General features: G+C 46.2%; 3 protein-coding genes across 3 annotated transcripts; 2 read left to right on the forward strand and 1 right to left on the reverse strand.

Moving 5' to 3' along the window:
• Positions 1-275: 275 nt before the first annotated feature.
• Positions 276-3621, reverse strand: LOC125544091 (ribonuclease III domain-containing protein RNC1, chloroplastic). The gene is made up of 5 exons (XM_048707655.1): positions 2762-3621; positions 1688-1892; positions 1408-1608; positions 1114-1200; positions 276-1022 (listed from the first exon to the last, which is right to left on the reverse strand). Exons 1-5 carry the CDS (start codon positions 3619-3621, stop codon positions 705-707), a joined length of 1671 nt encoding a protein of 556 aa, XP_048563612.1. The 3' UTR covers positions 276-704.
• A 97-nt stretch (positions 3622-3718) lies between these two features.
• LOC125544094 lies at positions 3719-7269 on the forward strand. Its single transcript, XM_048707659.1, has 3 exons — positions 3719-4209; positions 6454-6578; positions 6667-7269. The coding sequence occupies exons 1-3, from the start codon at positions 3861-3863 to the stop codon at positions 6868-6870; spliced, it is 678 nt and encodes a 225-aa protein (XP_048563616.1). The 5' UTR covers positions 3719-3860; the 3' UTR covers positions 6871-7269.
• Positions 7270-8201: 932 nt separating this feature from the next.
• Positions 8202-12661, forward strand: LOC125544095 (calmodulin-3). The gene is made up of 3 exons (XM_048707660.1): positions 8202-8475; positions 10571-10940; positions 12368-12661. Exons 1-3 carry the CDS (start codon positions 8400-8402, stop codon positions 12468-12470), a joined length of 549 nt encoding a protein of 182 aa, XP_048563617.1. The 5' UTR covers positions 8202-8399; the 3' UTR covers positions 12471-12661.
• Positions 12662-17062: the final 4401 nt, after the last annotated feature.

A 17062-nucleotide genomic window follows, 5' to 3' on the forward strand; every position in this document is an offset into this window, starting at 1 on the left:
AACATTTAAAAATAGAATTATTAAATTTTATTTACTATTTATTTTGAATTTACTATTCATTAGAGAGCATATGCACCCTGAAACCAAAACGGCCCTCCTGGCACATTGCCTCTTATATGATGTCCATGGTTGAGTGGACACGAATAAAATCAGAGCTTGAGTAAGGATAGCTAGCAGCAAACAAGTTCCACAAGATAAACTTATGCACCCAGCGAGCAACTTCGACTGTACCGTGTTAAAAAAAACAAACTTATGCACCCATATGACAAATGGCATTGCACGTTAGCAGTACACGTTGCATTCACATTTTCGGCTACAACATTACAAAGCATGTTTCTCACGGATAACTCTATCTTCCCGCTGCTGCTGCAGCTGCAGCTGTTTGTGTTTCTGCTCAAACTGGAATTTACAGTCAACTCTCAAAACTGTAACTTCGAAAAAACTACGGCGTTCAATTTTAATCATCTCTAATACAGCTGCCTATCTCTAGTACGCAAGACAAGAGGTTACAAGAGCTGTGGGGGTCCAGAAGAGGCTGGACGGGCAGTGCTTGCTTTAATCTGCGGGCCGGCTTTGGGCTCAGGCTTCGGAAGAGCGCGATCTGATCCGCGCTAGGATTTTGACGACCCTGCATTTTTTCCTTCAAGCGCTGGCAATCTCGCCGGTCATCAGTTCAGCACAAACCAACACGGAGCATATCCTCCTCATACAGCTTTCGGCTGGACCTGTTCGAAGTCAAACACCTCGAACATCAAGCGCCGCACATCAGGCTTGCCGTAGACGCAGTACGAGAGCCCGTGTATCGCTTGCTGGACAGCAGTCGTGGAAGGATTTCTCAGCCGGCGGTTGTGTTCGAATCTGTCCTGTACAGTCTCCCCGTATATAATGTAGTGGTGAAGGTGCTTGTCCCGCAGGTACCGCCCGCAATACTTGTTCATCAACAACCTCCTATGCTTCTCTGACAACCACCTGCCAGGTGCGTCGAGATGCTTCATGAGCAGCCTCTCTGCCAATACTAGATCCTGATCATGAGGGAGTTCAGACCTTCAGTATGACTATTGACCAAATGGAGAGCGGTCAGATGCTGAAAACGTCACAAGATGGGCAACAAACCTGGATCTTCTGACCAACATATTCCAGACGCTCAAAACAAAATCTTGGATGCTCAAACTTGTATTTTGAGGGATGCATGAAGCACAGCTGCAGTAAAAAACCAATACAGATCATGTTGATTTATGTGCAGACAATAATGAAATATATCAACAGTTTGAGTTGTTGGACAACTAGGAAGCAGATTTGATAAGACAAGCAAGTAATGCACCACAAAACATGTTTGCATGCAGAGAAATAAGTAAACATTAGAAAGGAAGACCATAAGGAGAGAAAAGACTAGCGGTGTCAAAATACCTGGAGGCCAAGTCCAAGTTCTATATTCCTTGCTTCTGTAATTTCTGGAATTTTATCATTCGCTGGCAAGGGGTATCCTAGGATGTTCATGATTTTGGGTCTATTATCAAAATCCCAAATGTTTCCTCTGAAACGATGCATGCCTGGTGGCACACATGCTCGGAAAAGCCTAGGATGAGCAAAAAGGGCATCCGCTGGTGGCTGCAGTACATGCAACAGTTAACTAGATAGAAAGAAGTGACGGTGAAGATTTGGGACAAACGGCAGGAACGGTCAATACCCGGTAGGCAGCAACATCTTGCCATGCGAGTTGTCTCTTCTCAAACTCCACTGAAACATAATCAACGTCTTCTAGTTGACGCCGCAGTTTTGGCTGACAGCTCTCTTCTTCAGGGTCCATCCCGAACGCCTCAAAGAGAACACGATAGACTTCAGGCATTCCAAAGCACAGATATATAGCTCCAAATAATGCCCAGAACACAGCCCTGAAGTACAAACATAAAGTTTAATGAAGACTACCCCATATATGTACTCCAGATTGCCAGTTAACAGTACAAATAGCTCTGACAAACCAAACAATCAAGAGAAAACTCTTCAAATGTGTTAGTATTATCATGAATTTATGAAGTTAGGTTATGTGCTCCATATTCTTATGCAAAGAAAATTTCCACGGCAAGTTAGCTAGAACATAAAAGGGAGACACAGCAGTACACAATAAAGGAGATTGAAGAATGCAATTCAGTACAAGTGTACAACATCTAACAGGATTATGTAGGGGGAACTTGACTGTTAACAAGGCTGTAGAACATCTAACAACGGAGACAACTTCACTGAGAAAGCCACAGAACATACATATAACATTGAACTAAAGAGTGGCCAAAAAATAAGCTAACAATACTCGCTTTCACCATTAATGTTATGCCAAGACATGCAAGTTTACTGAATATGTTGAATATGTCAAGAAGATAACAACTAGTTAAATGTACCCCTACCAAATTTCTCCTAGCACCGCTCCACCAAATCACCCATACATTTCCCAAAAAAATAACTACCACAGCAGAGCAAGTATGGAATGCAGATCAAGCTCATGCGAACAACATTGATATCTAGTAACCCACAAGTTGATATTTAGGTGTTAAACTCATAGGCAGTTATCTTCCTTATCGAATTTATAAGGTGCTAACTAGATGTATACTATGCTAATAGCAAATGTGCCATGGACGATTTCACTCTTACACTGATGAACAGAATGTTGACTGATTGCTCGCATTGTCCTAATGCATGATCCCAGACCAGAATTATACCTCTACTACAATTCAAATCGCACATTCCCAGTCAGTAATTGAAGACTTACTTCGTGGGCGGTTCCCTGTCCTTCCGTATCATCTTATCCAAATCGTCGTAAGGAAACACCAAATTATGCAGGCTGGCCGCCTTGATCCATTTGGGCAGCATCTTCTTCCCGATGAGCGCGAAGACCCGCTCCCGCATCGGGCCAGGGGACTCCCTGGGGTACCTCTGCAGGAAGAACTCGCAGAAGGCGAGCTCCAGCACGAACTGGCCCAGGAACCACAGCCTGGAGTGGCCGTTCCGCACGTGGCGCGTGCGCGTGCGCTCGGAGGAGGGGTCCAGGTGCTGGAAGGCGAGGTAGAGGAGGACGTCGAAGTGGCGCGCGGGGCAGTCGTCGCCCTCGCCGAGCGTCTCGGAGGGGGCGAGCGGGTAGCCGAGCGCCTGCTTGGCCTCGAGGAGGTACTCGTCCATCCAGGTGCGGTCGGCGGCGGAGAGCGGCGAGGAGGGGAGGCAGGAGGAGAGCAGCGGCAGCGACTTGAGCGACAGCTGCGGGCTGTTGAGGAACCGCTGGGTGAGGCGCTCGTCGTCGAGCGGCGGCTTGAGGATGAACCGCCGCGGCGGGTGCTTCTTCTTGGGCGAGACGGCCTTCTTCCGCTGCGCGAGCTCCCGGAGGAGCCGGCTCGGGCTGTTCGCCGGCTCCGAGGGGGAGGCCTGCGGGGGCGGAGGGGTCTGGTCGGCCGCCACGGCGAGCACGCGGGCCCGGCGCCGCGTGGCGGGGAGGTGGAGGGGCGAGAAGGTGAGCGCCTGGAACGCCATGGCGGCCGGTGCCATGGTGGTGGCCGCTGGGTTTTGCGGTTTGGGGGCTGGAGGAAGGGGGAGGAAGGAGGAAGAGGATAAGCGTAGAACGATAGGAAGGGGACCCATCGAGAGCCGTCCGTTCTGCGTTCGATGGCTCAGATCTTCCGGATCCGGGCCGAATGGGAGGAAATATCTTCAGCTATCTATCCGCCTTCGAAATGACATGGCAACCCACGTGAGGCAGTGACAGTTCGCCGGCCCCGTCTCGACAGAAAAGGTAAAGTCTCCGCCGCCGATCCCTCGCCGCCGGTAGGCGGGCAGTCGGGGCGCCACCAGCTTACCACCGGCCTGCGCGCCGCCCGTCGATGGCGAACCCGAGGAGGGCCATCGCGCTGCAAATCAACACCCAGACCCCGCCATTCCCCGCCGCCGCCGCGCCCTCGTCCTCCTCGCTGCCCTCGTCGCTCCTCCACTTCCTGAAGCGGCCGGCGTCCTTCCCCTTCCTGCTCTCCCTCTTCGTCCTCCTCACCTGGATCTCCCTCCACTTCCACCAACCCACCCCCTCCGCCTCCCTTCAGCGCCCCACCGTCGTCCACGACCCTCAGGCCAACCTCGTCCGCTACCCCGCCGCCCTCCATCCCACCCCCATCGCCGCCGACGAGCGCGGATGGCTACTCGACCCTGTCGCCGCAGCCCGCGAGGCCGGCCTCCCAAGTGAGCTCCCCTCTTGCCTCGCGAATTCTACGTTTCCAGTTATGCTCCCTTGTTGTTAGCTCGCTGCAAAAATTGTTTCAATAGAATAGTTGGAATGTGGCAGGGATGATGTAAAATATATTACACTGTGTCATCAATTGCAGAAGTAAGGTCTGTCTAGTTCATACTTGTAGTAGATACTCCAGCTCTTGCTCAGTTTGAAGTTTATAGTGAAAAGAAGAACAGAGTGATGTTCTGAACTGTGTCACTGGTGGAAGTGCAGCACAAACATGCTATCCTTTTAGGATGTACTCCCTCCATTCCAAATTACTCGTCGCAGAAATGGATGTATCTAGAACTAAAATACATCTAGATACATCCATACCTGTGACGAGTAATTCGGAACGGAGGGAGTAACACCTTTCAGAGTGGCACTTGGTTTGCACCTTTCAAATTAATCTTGCTACCTTAGTGCCAGTCTTACTTGGAGATTGTTAAGCTGGGTGTGCTATATCAACCAGTATAGGCACCTTGGCTGAGCTGGGCATATGCCGCTTTCGTCTGTTGTTAGCTCGCTGCAATAAGTTGTTTTAATAAAAGAGTTGGAATGTGGCAGGGATGATGTAGAATAAATAACACTGTCATCAATTGCAGAAACCAGGCCTGCCTAGTTCATATTTGTAGTAGATACTCCAACTCTTGCTCACTTTGAAGTTTATAGTGAGAAAAGAACAAAGTGATGTTCTGAACATGACACTGGTGGAAGTGCGGCACGAACATGCTGTCACGCGTGGCTAACACTTTTTGGAGCGGCACTTGGTTTCCACCTTTCAAAATAATCTTGTTACCTCAGTGGCAGTCTTATTTGGAGAATGTTAAGTGGGTTTGCTATGTCAATTAGGCACCTAGGTTAAACTGGGCATGTACCACGTCCGTTGGCAGCATTGTTTGTGTGAGTTTGATACAAGGTGCCTCTGTGTTCACCCCTTGGCATATGGCCCAACAAACTGTGATCACTGAGATGTTTTGGTGATTGGATCGTTCCACTTGCTTTCCATCTACATATATTAGACAGATACTCCCTCTGTTCCAAAATAGATGACTCAACTTTATACTAACTTTAGTACAAAATTAGTACAAAGTTGGGTCATCTATTTTGGAACGGAGGGAGTAGATGGGTAGCTTTCTTTCACAAGCAACCAATGATCAAGACTTGTGTTCAGAATTGTCAGTTCCATCTATCTATTTATTTATTTTCCTCAAATGTCCCTATTTATCATACTGATCTGTATCCCTACGGCCGAAAGTAGAAAAGGTAGCAAAAGAGAACATTTGCAATATGGGGGTAGCAACCGATTGATTTTTAGCTAACCAAGTTGGAGAATATTCTGCTACACAAATATCTCCCTTCTTTTGTACTTCATTTTACCTTTGTCGGTTCTATCAATAGATGCCCATCTTACTGGGAAAAAAGAGGACTTTCCATGCATCACTGCTGTTTTCCCACTACTTACTACTCCCTCCGTTCCTAAATATAAGTCTTTGGAGAGATTCCACTATGAACCACATACGGATGTATGTAGATGCACTTTAGAGTGTGGATTCACTCATTTTGCTCCGTATGTAGTCCATAGTGAAATCTCTACAAAGACTTGTATTTAGGAATGGAGGGAGTAGTTACTACTGTGTTGAACTTGAGACTCTTTGTCGAGTGTATGGCTGGTAGCCAGAATGAATTTGCTCTATGGTCTAGTTTGCCAGTATGTTGAACTTGAGGCTGTTCATCTCTGTGTTTCGTTGTAACTTTGCTTTGTTCAACTTGATTCTAAATTTGTGTCATCATGCTCAAAATAAAGTACTATTATTCATATGTTGTGTCCATCAGTGTCTCTACTCTCTATTGATTGTGTTCTAAAGATTTGTGTAGATATTGAAAGTCTCTACTGATCTTCTGCATACGAGGAGAAAATTAGGCATGGATTACTAGCCTACAACTTATGGGACCGTGTCACTTTGTAGCTGCAGAACTCCAAGTTTTTTTTTCTCTTGGGGTTTACTCCGGAACAATATTTACATGACAAGAAGTCATAAATACAGAAACATCGATTCCACGCTCTTTTGTATGGATTTGTGGAATGATATATTTACTTGGATGTGATTGCCTGGAATTTTGCTCTACAGCTTAGGCAGGACTGATGTGAATAGAGCACAGGCTGTTTTTCAGTATCTGACTGGACATTAATTATAATGTTCAATTTGTGGCAGATGGGGCGTTGGTCTGTCTTTCACTACACGTGGGACTGATCCAGCCAGGTGGTTTGCGTGGCAACCATCGTCACCATACATGCAATGAAACATTCGTCATCTGGGGCGCAAAAACAAAATTCAGGGTAATGATATTCTCTTCTTCATTCACTCACTCAGCCCCTGATAATCACATCCTCTATTGTTGATTGGTTGTTTTTCCGTGATAAACAGTTAGAAAATCCTGATGTAAAAGATAAAGGATACGGAGAAGCCATAATTGCTGCTGACGAGGTAGCCATTGTCGCAAGCGCAAGATCAACCGCACACGCATTGATCAATATGGATGTGCGACCGACCTTCTTCTTGGGATGTCAAGATACACCAATAAATCCCAACAGTTCAAATACTGACTACAAGGTCTGGAAAGATCTCTGACATCCACATTGCTCCTATGGTCTGACGGTGAGCAATATTTCAAAGACTAATACAATATGATCCGGAGAAACTGAAAGTAGCATTGAGCCTTCAGAATTCACCTCGGTGAAGATTTTAAGGTAGATGCTTGTGTATAGTTGAGGTGACACTTCCAGTTGGCTCTCCTAGTTCTTTCGTCTGTTTTTTTTTCTTTTTTGTTGACAAGGGGTTATTCTTGTTACTATTTGTTTGTTTTCTTTCTCTTGCATATAGTCACTGGTCATGTACTCCTTTGTTAAAGGAAACAGACCTACCTTATTTGGCTTAATATTCTCAGAAAAATTTCTTTCTCTGTATGTGCAGCATATGTCTGCCGAGCTGTTAACTGACAGATCATAGATGCCTCTTTATATTGACAAATTGTTGAGCTATGCGCTGCCGGGTACTAATTTGCAGATGCCGTTTCATGCCTCCTTGTATTGCCGAATTGCAAAATCAGAAATGACCTCTTTGTGCAGCGAATTGCAAGTGAAACAGGGCCACGTATCCAGGACACGTTGATGTGCTCTCGAGCTTGTTCTGTGACCTGTGCCTGGCTTTGGCTTACACCTCTCTGCTTTTCTCCATTCGATTGTTAGCCATCAACATCATCAATCGAGTCGGATTCGTTTTCCCCCACACGGTTCTTACGTGCCACAGATTTGCAAACGGCATGTGGCGATATTCATCGACAATACTTGCAGCGAGATGAGACGAGATATTTTAGGTAGGATATGCAGTTTTATTTTCAGGTTATAGGATATACAACTTCATCCAAAAAAATACCAACATCGCCGAGCTCGACAAGTGTCGCCGGGAGAATGCATGCATCAAATCCCTCATCCAAAAATAAAATAACATATGGTCCTCAGGTAGCTCCAGTACTATTTTTCACTTAGAATTTACAGAAATTTTGTAACAGGATGATCATTGGAATTTATACGTGTGGTGCTCCTCGATCCTTTTCTTTTTGAAGTTGGTTTTATGTGCCCGACGCGAACTGCTAGAAAATCAATTGTGTGAAGAATGCAACACAAATTCTATGCCTGCAGAGAAATACAAATACGATGGTGGTCCAGTACGCTTGTAGTCTAGTGGATGAACAGACAAGCAAGCCAATGAAATGGAGAGAAAAAGATCAAATACAGAGGAAGATATCTCGCACACCGGAATCCTCACATGTGATAGGCCCGCTTCACATTCACACCATCCACACGAGCCCATAAAGAAAATATTCTCAGAAAATAATAAAACGCTAAAATTTAAAATAACAAAAGAAAAAAAAACACTGAGAAAAAGAGAGAAGGGGAAGGGGAACCGGATGCCCAGAAACTGGAACCAGGAAATCCCTAGATCCCCACGCGATCCTCTTCCTCTATAAAGCCTGCCCCCCGCGACACAGATGCACCCAGTCGCGCACTGAGACCCCCCCACGTCATCATCGCCCCATCAACGCGCAGCTCGCGTAACATTTGCAGGTCCTCGTCGCCCCTTCGAGGTTTCGGTTTGCCATGGCGGACCAGCTGAGCGAGGAGCAGATTGGCGAGTTCAAGGAGGCCTTCAGCCTCTTCGACAAGGACGGCGATGGTACCGATTTCCGCCCCTTTCGCCCTCCCCTCCCCTCCCCTTCCCTTCCCTTCCCTCATCCGCATTAGGTGATCCCGCGCGAACGCCGTCCCGATCGATCCGGCCCGGAATCACGGATCCTGCCCCGCGAGGCGTGGGTTGATCTGCGTCATGCGATGCGCGCCTAGATCTGATGGCGTGCCGGGGCGGTGGCGATTTTGTTTTTGCGCGGCGATTTGGTCGTTTTGGCGTGACGGTAACCGAAACGCCTGCGTGGTGGCGAATTAATCTGTTCCGTGGTTTGGGCCTATCCTCGTTAGAGGCATGCAATTAGTCTGCAGGGAGGGGGGTTACGCATTGTGGTGTGCGTTGTGTGCTTGTAGGCTTGTAGTGATTTGACCCGGCGTGGCGTTTGGGTGGCCTGTGAAATGATCTCAGGAACAAGGATGGGGGTAAATATGCGCACCAATTTGCTGTTTGGATGTCTGTCATCATATCATAATATGTGAGCACGTAGTTGGGAACCGAAGTGCAGAATTTGACAATAAATAAGCTTTGGGGTCAATGTTATTTGGGGGAAGGGCATCACCACATCCTCCTGGTTGTTCAATCAGAGCACCAGACCTGGTAATTTCATCATTTATTATCTTCACTGAACCATACTAATCCTGAAAGAACAGTATTCCAAGGCAGTGGCCTAGTGGTTGAAGACGGTATTGTCACTTGGCTTGCTTACCATGCTTCCATTTCATTCGCATCAGATTCCTTACATGTCTCTGCTTCTCGTACGTCTGAAACCAAGGAATATCTGCTCTAAGCCCTGGCCATTCATTTTAGCATTGACAACTTGGGTGTGATGTGGGCTGTTATGTTAGTTATTTTCTATGGAATCTTATCGTGTCATAGTAAACATATGGAAAAGACTTGAGAATAAAGTGGCCATGGAGGAGTATTGTAAAAAAAAAAGTGGTCATGGAGGAGAATCTAGGTCTGCTCAGAGTTAGCGGTCCACATTGGCTTAGAATATAATAGAACACTTGAAGAATGTTGGACCATTCAATAATTCAATTGAAGCGCTTAACGTGTCGTTTAATCAATGCCCCAATCCTGGATATATTGTTTCAAACTGTCAATTGTTTGACCAGAATTTTTTAGGTAGTTTGGATGTAAAATGTGATTAATTAGATATGTGGGTATGTTGAACTGGTGTTTCTGCTGCCTATAGTGGAGGATGTAGGATTTTTAATAGTGCAAGGGCATTATATATGTGTACTTGAATTCAATTATATGTTGGGCGATGCCCTGTTTTAACTATTTGACTTGAAAATAAACTGAATGAGTTTTCATACTGATGACTTAACATGGGTTTTAATAGAATTTGATCATCACCATAAATAAGTCCTGTCATTCTGTTGATTGACATACTGTACTGTGAAAGATGCAAGGGCATAGAGACAACACAATCAACACCTGCATCCTAATTTATCTGCTGCCACCTGCCATATATTCCATTTGTGTTTGGAAGGTGTAGACCCAAAATCCGCTGAATGCTTTATTAATATTATTGAACCAAAGTACTGCCTTCGTTCCTAAATATAAGTCTTTTTAGAGATTCCACTACAAACTACATACGGATGTACATAGACATATTTTAGAGTGTAAATTCACTCATTTTGCTCCGTATGTAGTCCACAGTGGAATCTCTCAAAAGACTTATATTTAGGAACAGAGGGAGTATTGATAATTTTATGCTATTTATTATGTAAGGTAATGTTTATGTTCTCTTTATTTCTGCATGAGTTACTGTGCTTTATAACTGACTGTTCTGTCTAATCGGAGATTTTTTTTATAACCAGAGTATGTTTGATCACTTAACCCAGCTTGGGTGTTCTGTGACCATCGAAAGTGCACTTTCTGGTGTTAGTTGGTTTTATGTTCCCTGAATAAAAATGGTTATCCTGATGAGATGGATTCTTCAACTTGTCTAGTCCAAATCTTCACACCTTCTGCTATACATTTGTGGTCGCTACATTTTTAAGTTTTACTATACTTGACAGCACATTGCACATATTTTTCTCTTATATCTGTCTTACCATGAGGTGGTGTAATTTCTCAGGCAGCATCACCACCAAGGAGCTTGGAACCGTGATGCGCTCCCTCGGCCAGAACCCTACCGAGGCGGAGCTGCAGGACATGATCAACGAGGTGGATGCGGACGGCAACGGCACCATCGACTTCCCAGAGTTCCTGAACCTGATGGCCCGCAAGATGAAGGACACGGACTCCGAGGAGGAGCTCAAGGAGGCGTTCCGCGTGTTTGACAAGGACCAGAACGGTTTCATCTCCGCGGCGGAGCTCCGCCAGGTGATGACCAACCTCGGGGAGAAGCTGTCCGAGGAGGAGGTGGAGGAGATGGTCCGCGAGGCCGATGTGGACGGCGATGGCCAGATCAACTACGACGAGTTCGTCAAGGTCATGATGGCCAAGTGAGGAACAACCCCCCTCTGAAATAACCCTTTTCTATTTTCGCCGAATAACGAACCACCTGGCTTCATAACAACAATTTTTACCCTATTATTACGTGCACGCTGCTGGTACTGACACTTGTTGGCTAGGTGTAGTCACTGAGGGGAGAAGGGCCAGATACTATTTTTTTTGTTCTCTTGGCCACGGACTTCTCCTGTACTACTTTGCTGGATTTGGTGTTTTTTCTTGGTTGGGTTGCTTCTTGGTTCATGCTTGTCGTTCGGTTTGTTGAAAGTTATATACACTAATTTTGCGCCACACGTGCGTTCCATCTCGCTATCTGACTCTCGTTTTCGTTGGATATTATATCACGCACGTGAAGTCGGATTTGGGATTTTCGTCCTGCGTTATGTAGGTGCGGCCTAGGCTCATTCGTACCGTAACAATCACCTGTGGAGCCTCTCTCCGTGCTACGTCGTGGAGACTCTTCCTGGAGTCGTGCGTGCCGCAGAATTGCAGCGTAGGCCGTTGTCACGCACGAATGTGATGCCTGGTCGGTTGTCTCCGCCAGGCAGCTCGATTTGACGTCAGGTAGACGTGCCAAATGCGGCGGTGGCGGCTTCTCGAGACGGTCCCTATGCTAGCTAGAAGATGAAAAGATGGATGAACGTGACGCCATTGTCGTGGTTGATGGATGCAGTCGTGTAGAGATATATCATACGCCGACATGGCCAGTGGACATGGTTTCCTGGTGGAATAACCGGTCGGGAGGTGGCCATTGCTCGAGAATATATGCCATCCAAACCCTTTTTGGCCGGCGGCTCGAAGATGCTGAACGCAGCTTTTATTCGCTGTTTATGTTGTGTTCGTATAAAGTGAAAGGTCGTGGAGGCGAAAAAGCTCAAGAGAGGGATTTATTCGTACTGATTTTATTCGTTTTCATCGGTTTGCGTTTTACTTCCGGGCTTTTTCAGCCCCCCTCAATGAATGTACACGAGCTCTTGTGCAGATTCTTTGAAAACAAAAAAAGGAAAGGGACGAAGGGGGGAGGCGCGTTTCGGCTCCCGGGAGCATTCACTCCCGCATGAAATAGTACCTCAAAAAAAGTGGTAAAATGTTTTCAAAAAATTCTGATTTTCTGGATGTTCGTGTTAGTGTCACAAGCATGCTTCAATTTTCATGCGGAACGGAGTAGTGTTTTGTCGGTGAAAAAAATAAATTTAAGATGACATTTTTGCGTAACATTTGGTATTCAATTTCTTTTATTTTGCACAGGCTAAAATCTTTAACCTTTTTGCCTGAAACTTTACAGGTAGCATTTTGATGTGACTATGAATGCATAAAAAAACTGTTGAGATTTTTCTAACATTTCAAAAATCATTTTTCGCACGGGAGCGAAATTGGATTTCCGCGAAGGCTTATGCATGTGTAAACCCTGTTTGTGCAGGAGAAGGGAGAAGAGGATAGAGGAGAGGAGAGCGCCGTCGGCCAAGAAGAGCGTGGCAGGGGCATCCGGTGCAAAGAGTGGCAGCAAATGCACAATCCTCTAGCTGAAACCATCGGACGTGCATAGTGTGCGTGTGGTGCGCTCGGAGCGCTGGTCCCCGACCGACGCATCTGAGCTGTTGTATGTATGTATCAATGTGTGTTCATGTGTATCCCGGTGTGTGATGGCGATCGGCCTACGACTGTAACCGTTCTCAAGGTAAACGAATAAAAGTGCTCTCTGTCTTGCGGAAAAGGAAGAAAGTGTAGAAACAAGGCGTGGCGGAGCTTGAGACTTTAATAACCATCACGGACAGGTCGACAGATTCCTCATCAAAAAAAAAAAACACGGACAGGTCGACAGATCCACCGTTAGATATGGCGAAGCGCACGGCCATCGGGTCTCGGCATTGTTTTTTTTGTTAGAAATGGAGAAGGACCCTGGCCTTTGCATCTGAACGATGCATGCAGCCACTTTATTAATTATTAACACAAGATTTTATAAAGTCATATAACAGTAAGATTAAAGTCATTATCTAGTCAACATCTGTTACTACTCATATCCAGTTGATGAAGGGATGCTGATAGTCTGGGCCTAATGCCAAACAGATCTCACAGCCAAACCTAAGAGCAACTTCAAAGGGCCAACCCATTTCGTCCGCCTGCGTCCGTTTGGGTCGGCGCGGACAAAAGTGGCGGCCCAACGCGCCGACCCAAACCCAAATCACGTCCGCGTCGCGTCCACGCCGACGCATTTGCGTCCCAAATTTGCGCCCCAAATGTGTCCGCCGCGTCCCCACATGGTGGCCGTCCAACTACCCGCTGCCCACGCGGTCAGCTTAATTTATGACGATGGGCCCACGCGTCAGCGACGGCGCTCGCCCTTTTTTAAGCCGACCGTGCGGCGGGGTCGTCCTCATCCAAACTCGCGCGTCCACATCTGTCATCCTTTGCTCCCTCGTCGCCGGCAAACCCTAGCCACCACAACCACAGCGAGATGGGCCTCTTCTCCGGCGCCAGCGGCAGCAAGGCCAAGGGCAAGTCCCCCGCCACCCCTTTCCTCCCGCCTCCGCCGGCGTCGACGCCTCGCCGGCAGAGGCAGCGCGTGAACGTGGCACCGCGGCGGGCGTAGGCCCTTACCCTCTCCACGGCGGGCGACAGCGTGGTGCCGCCGGTGGCCCCGCCGTCCCCCATCAAGCCGGAGCCGGAGCCCGAGCCGTCCCCATCGAGCGCTACTCTTGGACGGGAGTAGTGCGCGAGTGTGTACGCGCGCCGCCGGTCTGGATGGGAGCGATGCCGTCGCAGGAGCGGGCGTACCTCGAGCACTAGCACAAGATTAGGGTGGCCAAGGAGCTCGCGACGGTGAGTACCTCGAGATGCTCGAGCGCGACCTCGAGGAGGAGCAGCGTGAGGCCGAGGAGGAGGCGCGCCAGGCCGCGGCTGCACAGGCGGCTTCACAACCCCCCGCGCCGGCACTGCCCGACATGACGGCGCTCTGGAACACGGCGTTCGCCTGGGCCGGTCCGGCGCCGACGCTCATCGACCTCATGGACCCCGAGGACGATGACGAGGACGCCTAGGGCAGCGCGCCGCCTCGTAGTTTAGGCTGTTTTTATTTTTTTAAATGCAAATGTGGACGCATGGACTCTCGCCGGCCTTCGTGGCCGGCTTTAATGTTTGATTAATGTTGTTTCTCTTTTTTAATATGCATGCGTTCATTTTTTTTGCGCCGTCAAAAATGTGTTCAGGACAACGTTGGGTGATACGTCTCCGTCGTATCTATAATTTTTGATTGTTCCATGCCAATATTCTACAACTTTCATATACTTTTGGCAACTTTTTATACTATTTTTGGGACTAACATATTGATCCAGTGCCCAGTGCCAGTTCCTGTTTGTTGCATGTTTTTTGTTTCGCAGAATATTCATACCAAATGGGATAAAAACTGACGGAGAGTTTTTTTGGAATATATATGATTTTTGGGAAGAAAAATTCACGCGAGACGATGCCCGAGGGGGCCACGAGGCAGGGGGGACGCGCCCCAAGGGGCAGGCGAGCCCCTGACCCTCGTGGCCACCCCGTAAGGCGGTTGGTACCCTTCTTTCGCCGCAAGAAAGCTAATATCCGGATAGAGATCGTGTTAAATTTTTAGCCCAATCAAAGTTACGGATCTACGGAAATATAAGAAACGGTAAAAGGAAAGAATCTGAGAACGCAGAAACAGAGAGAGACAGAGAGACAAATCCAATCTCGGAGGGGCTCTCGCCCCTCCTATTCCATGGAGGCCATGAACCAGAGGGGAAACCCTTCTCCCATCTAGGGAGGAGGTCAAGGAAGAAGAAGAAGGAGGGGGGCTCTCTCCCCCTCGCTTCCGGTGGCGCCGGAGTGTCACCGGGGGCCATCATCATCACCGCAATCTTCACCAACAACTTCACCGTCATCATCACCAATTCTTCCCCCCTCTATGCAGCAGTGTAACCTCTCTCTTACCCGCTGTAATCTCTACTTAAACATGGTGCTCAACGCTATATATTATTTCTCAATGATGTATGGCTATCCTATGATGTTTGAGTAGATCCGTTTTGTCCTATGGGTCATTTGATGATCATGATTGGTTTGAGTTGCATGTTTTATTATTGGTGCTATCCTATGGTGCTCTCCATGTCGCGCAAGCATGAGGGATTCCCACTGTAGGGTGTTGCAATATGTTTATGATTCGCTTATAGTGGGTTGCGTGAGTGACTGAAACACAAACCCGAGTAAGGGGGGTTATTGCGTATGGGATAAAGAGGACTTGATGCTTTAATGCTATGGTTGGGTTTTACCTTAATGATCTTTAGTAGTTGCGGATGCTTGCTAGACTTCCAATCATAAGTGCATATGATCCAAGTAGAGAAAGTATGTTAGCTTATGCCTCTCCCTCATATAAAATTGCAATAATGATTACCGGTCTAGTTATCGATTGCCTAGGGACAAATGACTTTCTCTTGACAACAAGCTCTCTACTAAAACTAATTTAGTTGTGTCTTTACCTAAACAACCCCTACTTTTTATTTACTTGCTCTTTATTATCTTGCAAACCTATCCAACAACACCTACAAAGTACTTCTAGTTTCATACTTGTTCTAGGTAAAGCGAACGTCAAGCATGTGTAGAGTTGTATCGGTGGTCGATAGAACTTGAGGAAATATTTGTTCTGCCTTTAGCTCCTCGTTGGGTTCGACACTCTTACTTATCGAAAACTGTTGCGATCCCCTATACTTGTGGGTTATCAAGACCTTTTTCTGGCGCCGTTGCCGGGGAGTAATAGCGTGGGGTGAATATTCTCGTGTGTGTTTGTTTGCTTTATCACTAAGTAATTTTTATTTGTTGTTCTTAGTTGTTTTCTATCTTCAGTTATGGGTAGGAAACACAAAATACCAAAAAAAATCAGTTGTACCTACTAAACCAATGGTTGAAGAACCACTCAAAATCTATCACACTGCTGAAATTTATTACTTGCATCATCTTCGATCCCTATGTGCTCGTGCTGAAACCCCAACTAGCTTAGTTGAGGGCTAATCTTTAGATGAGCATGCTTGTTATGTGCGACACCAAATATCTGAAAAAGGGAAAATTTTACTGGGTCAAATTCATCGTTTGCAATGCTATGCTTGGAATTTATGCGAAATATATGATATTACTTGTTGTTCTAAAAACCCTAAGAAACACCTTCCCTATCAATGTGAGTTTAGTGATAATGGAATCGTATCTTCGTATGCTAAGGGTGTTTATAGTTATTATGATGTCCAACAAATTGAAGAATCTGTTGCTTTTAAGGGTGCTTATGAAATTGCTTCTTTGATTGAAACGTATGATGCTACTCTTTACAAATTTGAAATTTTGACATACTTAAATATTGCTATGATAATTATGCTTCTAATGCCTATGTTAAACCATATATCGAGGTCTCTTCCGCTGTCCAAGAAGAGACTAATATTTTGCAGGAGTCTATGGAAGAAGAAATTGATGAAACTGTGAGCTCATTGGATGAAAAAGATGAGGAAGAGAGTGAAGAACAAAAGGAGGAAGAGCGGATTGATCACCCGTGTCCACCTTCTAATGAGAGTAACTCTTCAACTCATACATTGTTTAATTCCCTTCATGCTTACCGAAGGATGAATGCTATGATCCCGTTGATTCTTTTGAAATATCCCTTTTTAATGATGCTTGCTATGCTTGTGGCCAAGATGCCAATATGAATTATGCTTATGGAGATGAACTTGCTATAGTTCCTAATATTAAACATGAAATTGTTTCTATTTGCACCCACGCATGATAGTCCTATTATCTTTTTGAATTCTTCCGGCTACACTATATCGGAGAAGTTTGCCCTTATTAAGGATTACATTGATGGGTTACGTTTTACTACTACACATGATGATTTTGATAGATATAATATGCATGTGCTTGCTGCTCCTACTTGCAATTATTATGAGAGAGGAACTATATCTCCACCTCTCTATGTTTCCCACATGATAAAATTGCAAAAAACTGTTTATACTATGCATTGGCATTTACTATGTGTGCATGAATTGTTCTTTTATGACATGCCGATGCATAGGAAGAGAGTTAGACTTCGTCATTACATTGTATATATTACTTTGTGCTCACAACT

Source organism: Triticum urartu, chromosome 3 (genome assembly GCF_003073215.2).
Source record: "Triticum urartu cultivar G1812 chromosome 3, Tu2.1, whole genome shotgun sequence".
NCBI classification, from domain to species: domain Eukaryota; kingdom Viridiplantae; phylum Streptophyta; class Magnoliopsida; order Poales; family Poaceae; genus Triticum; species Triticum urartu.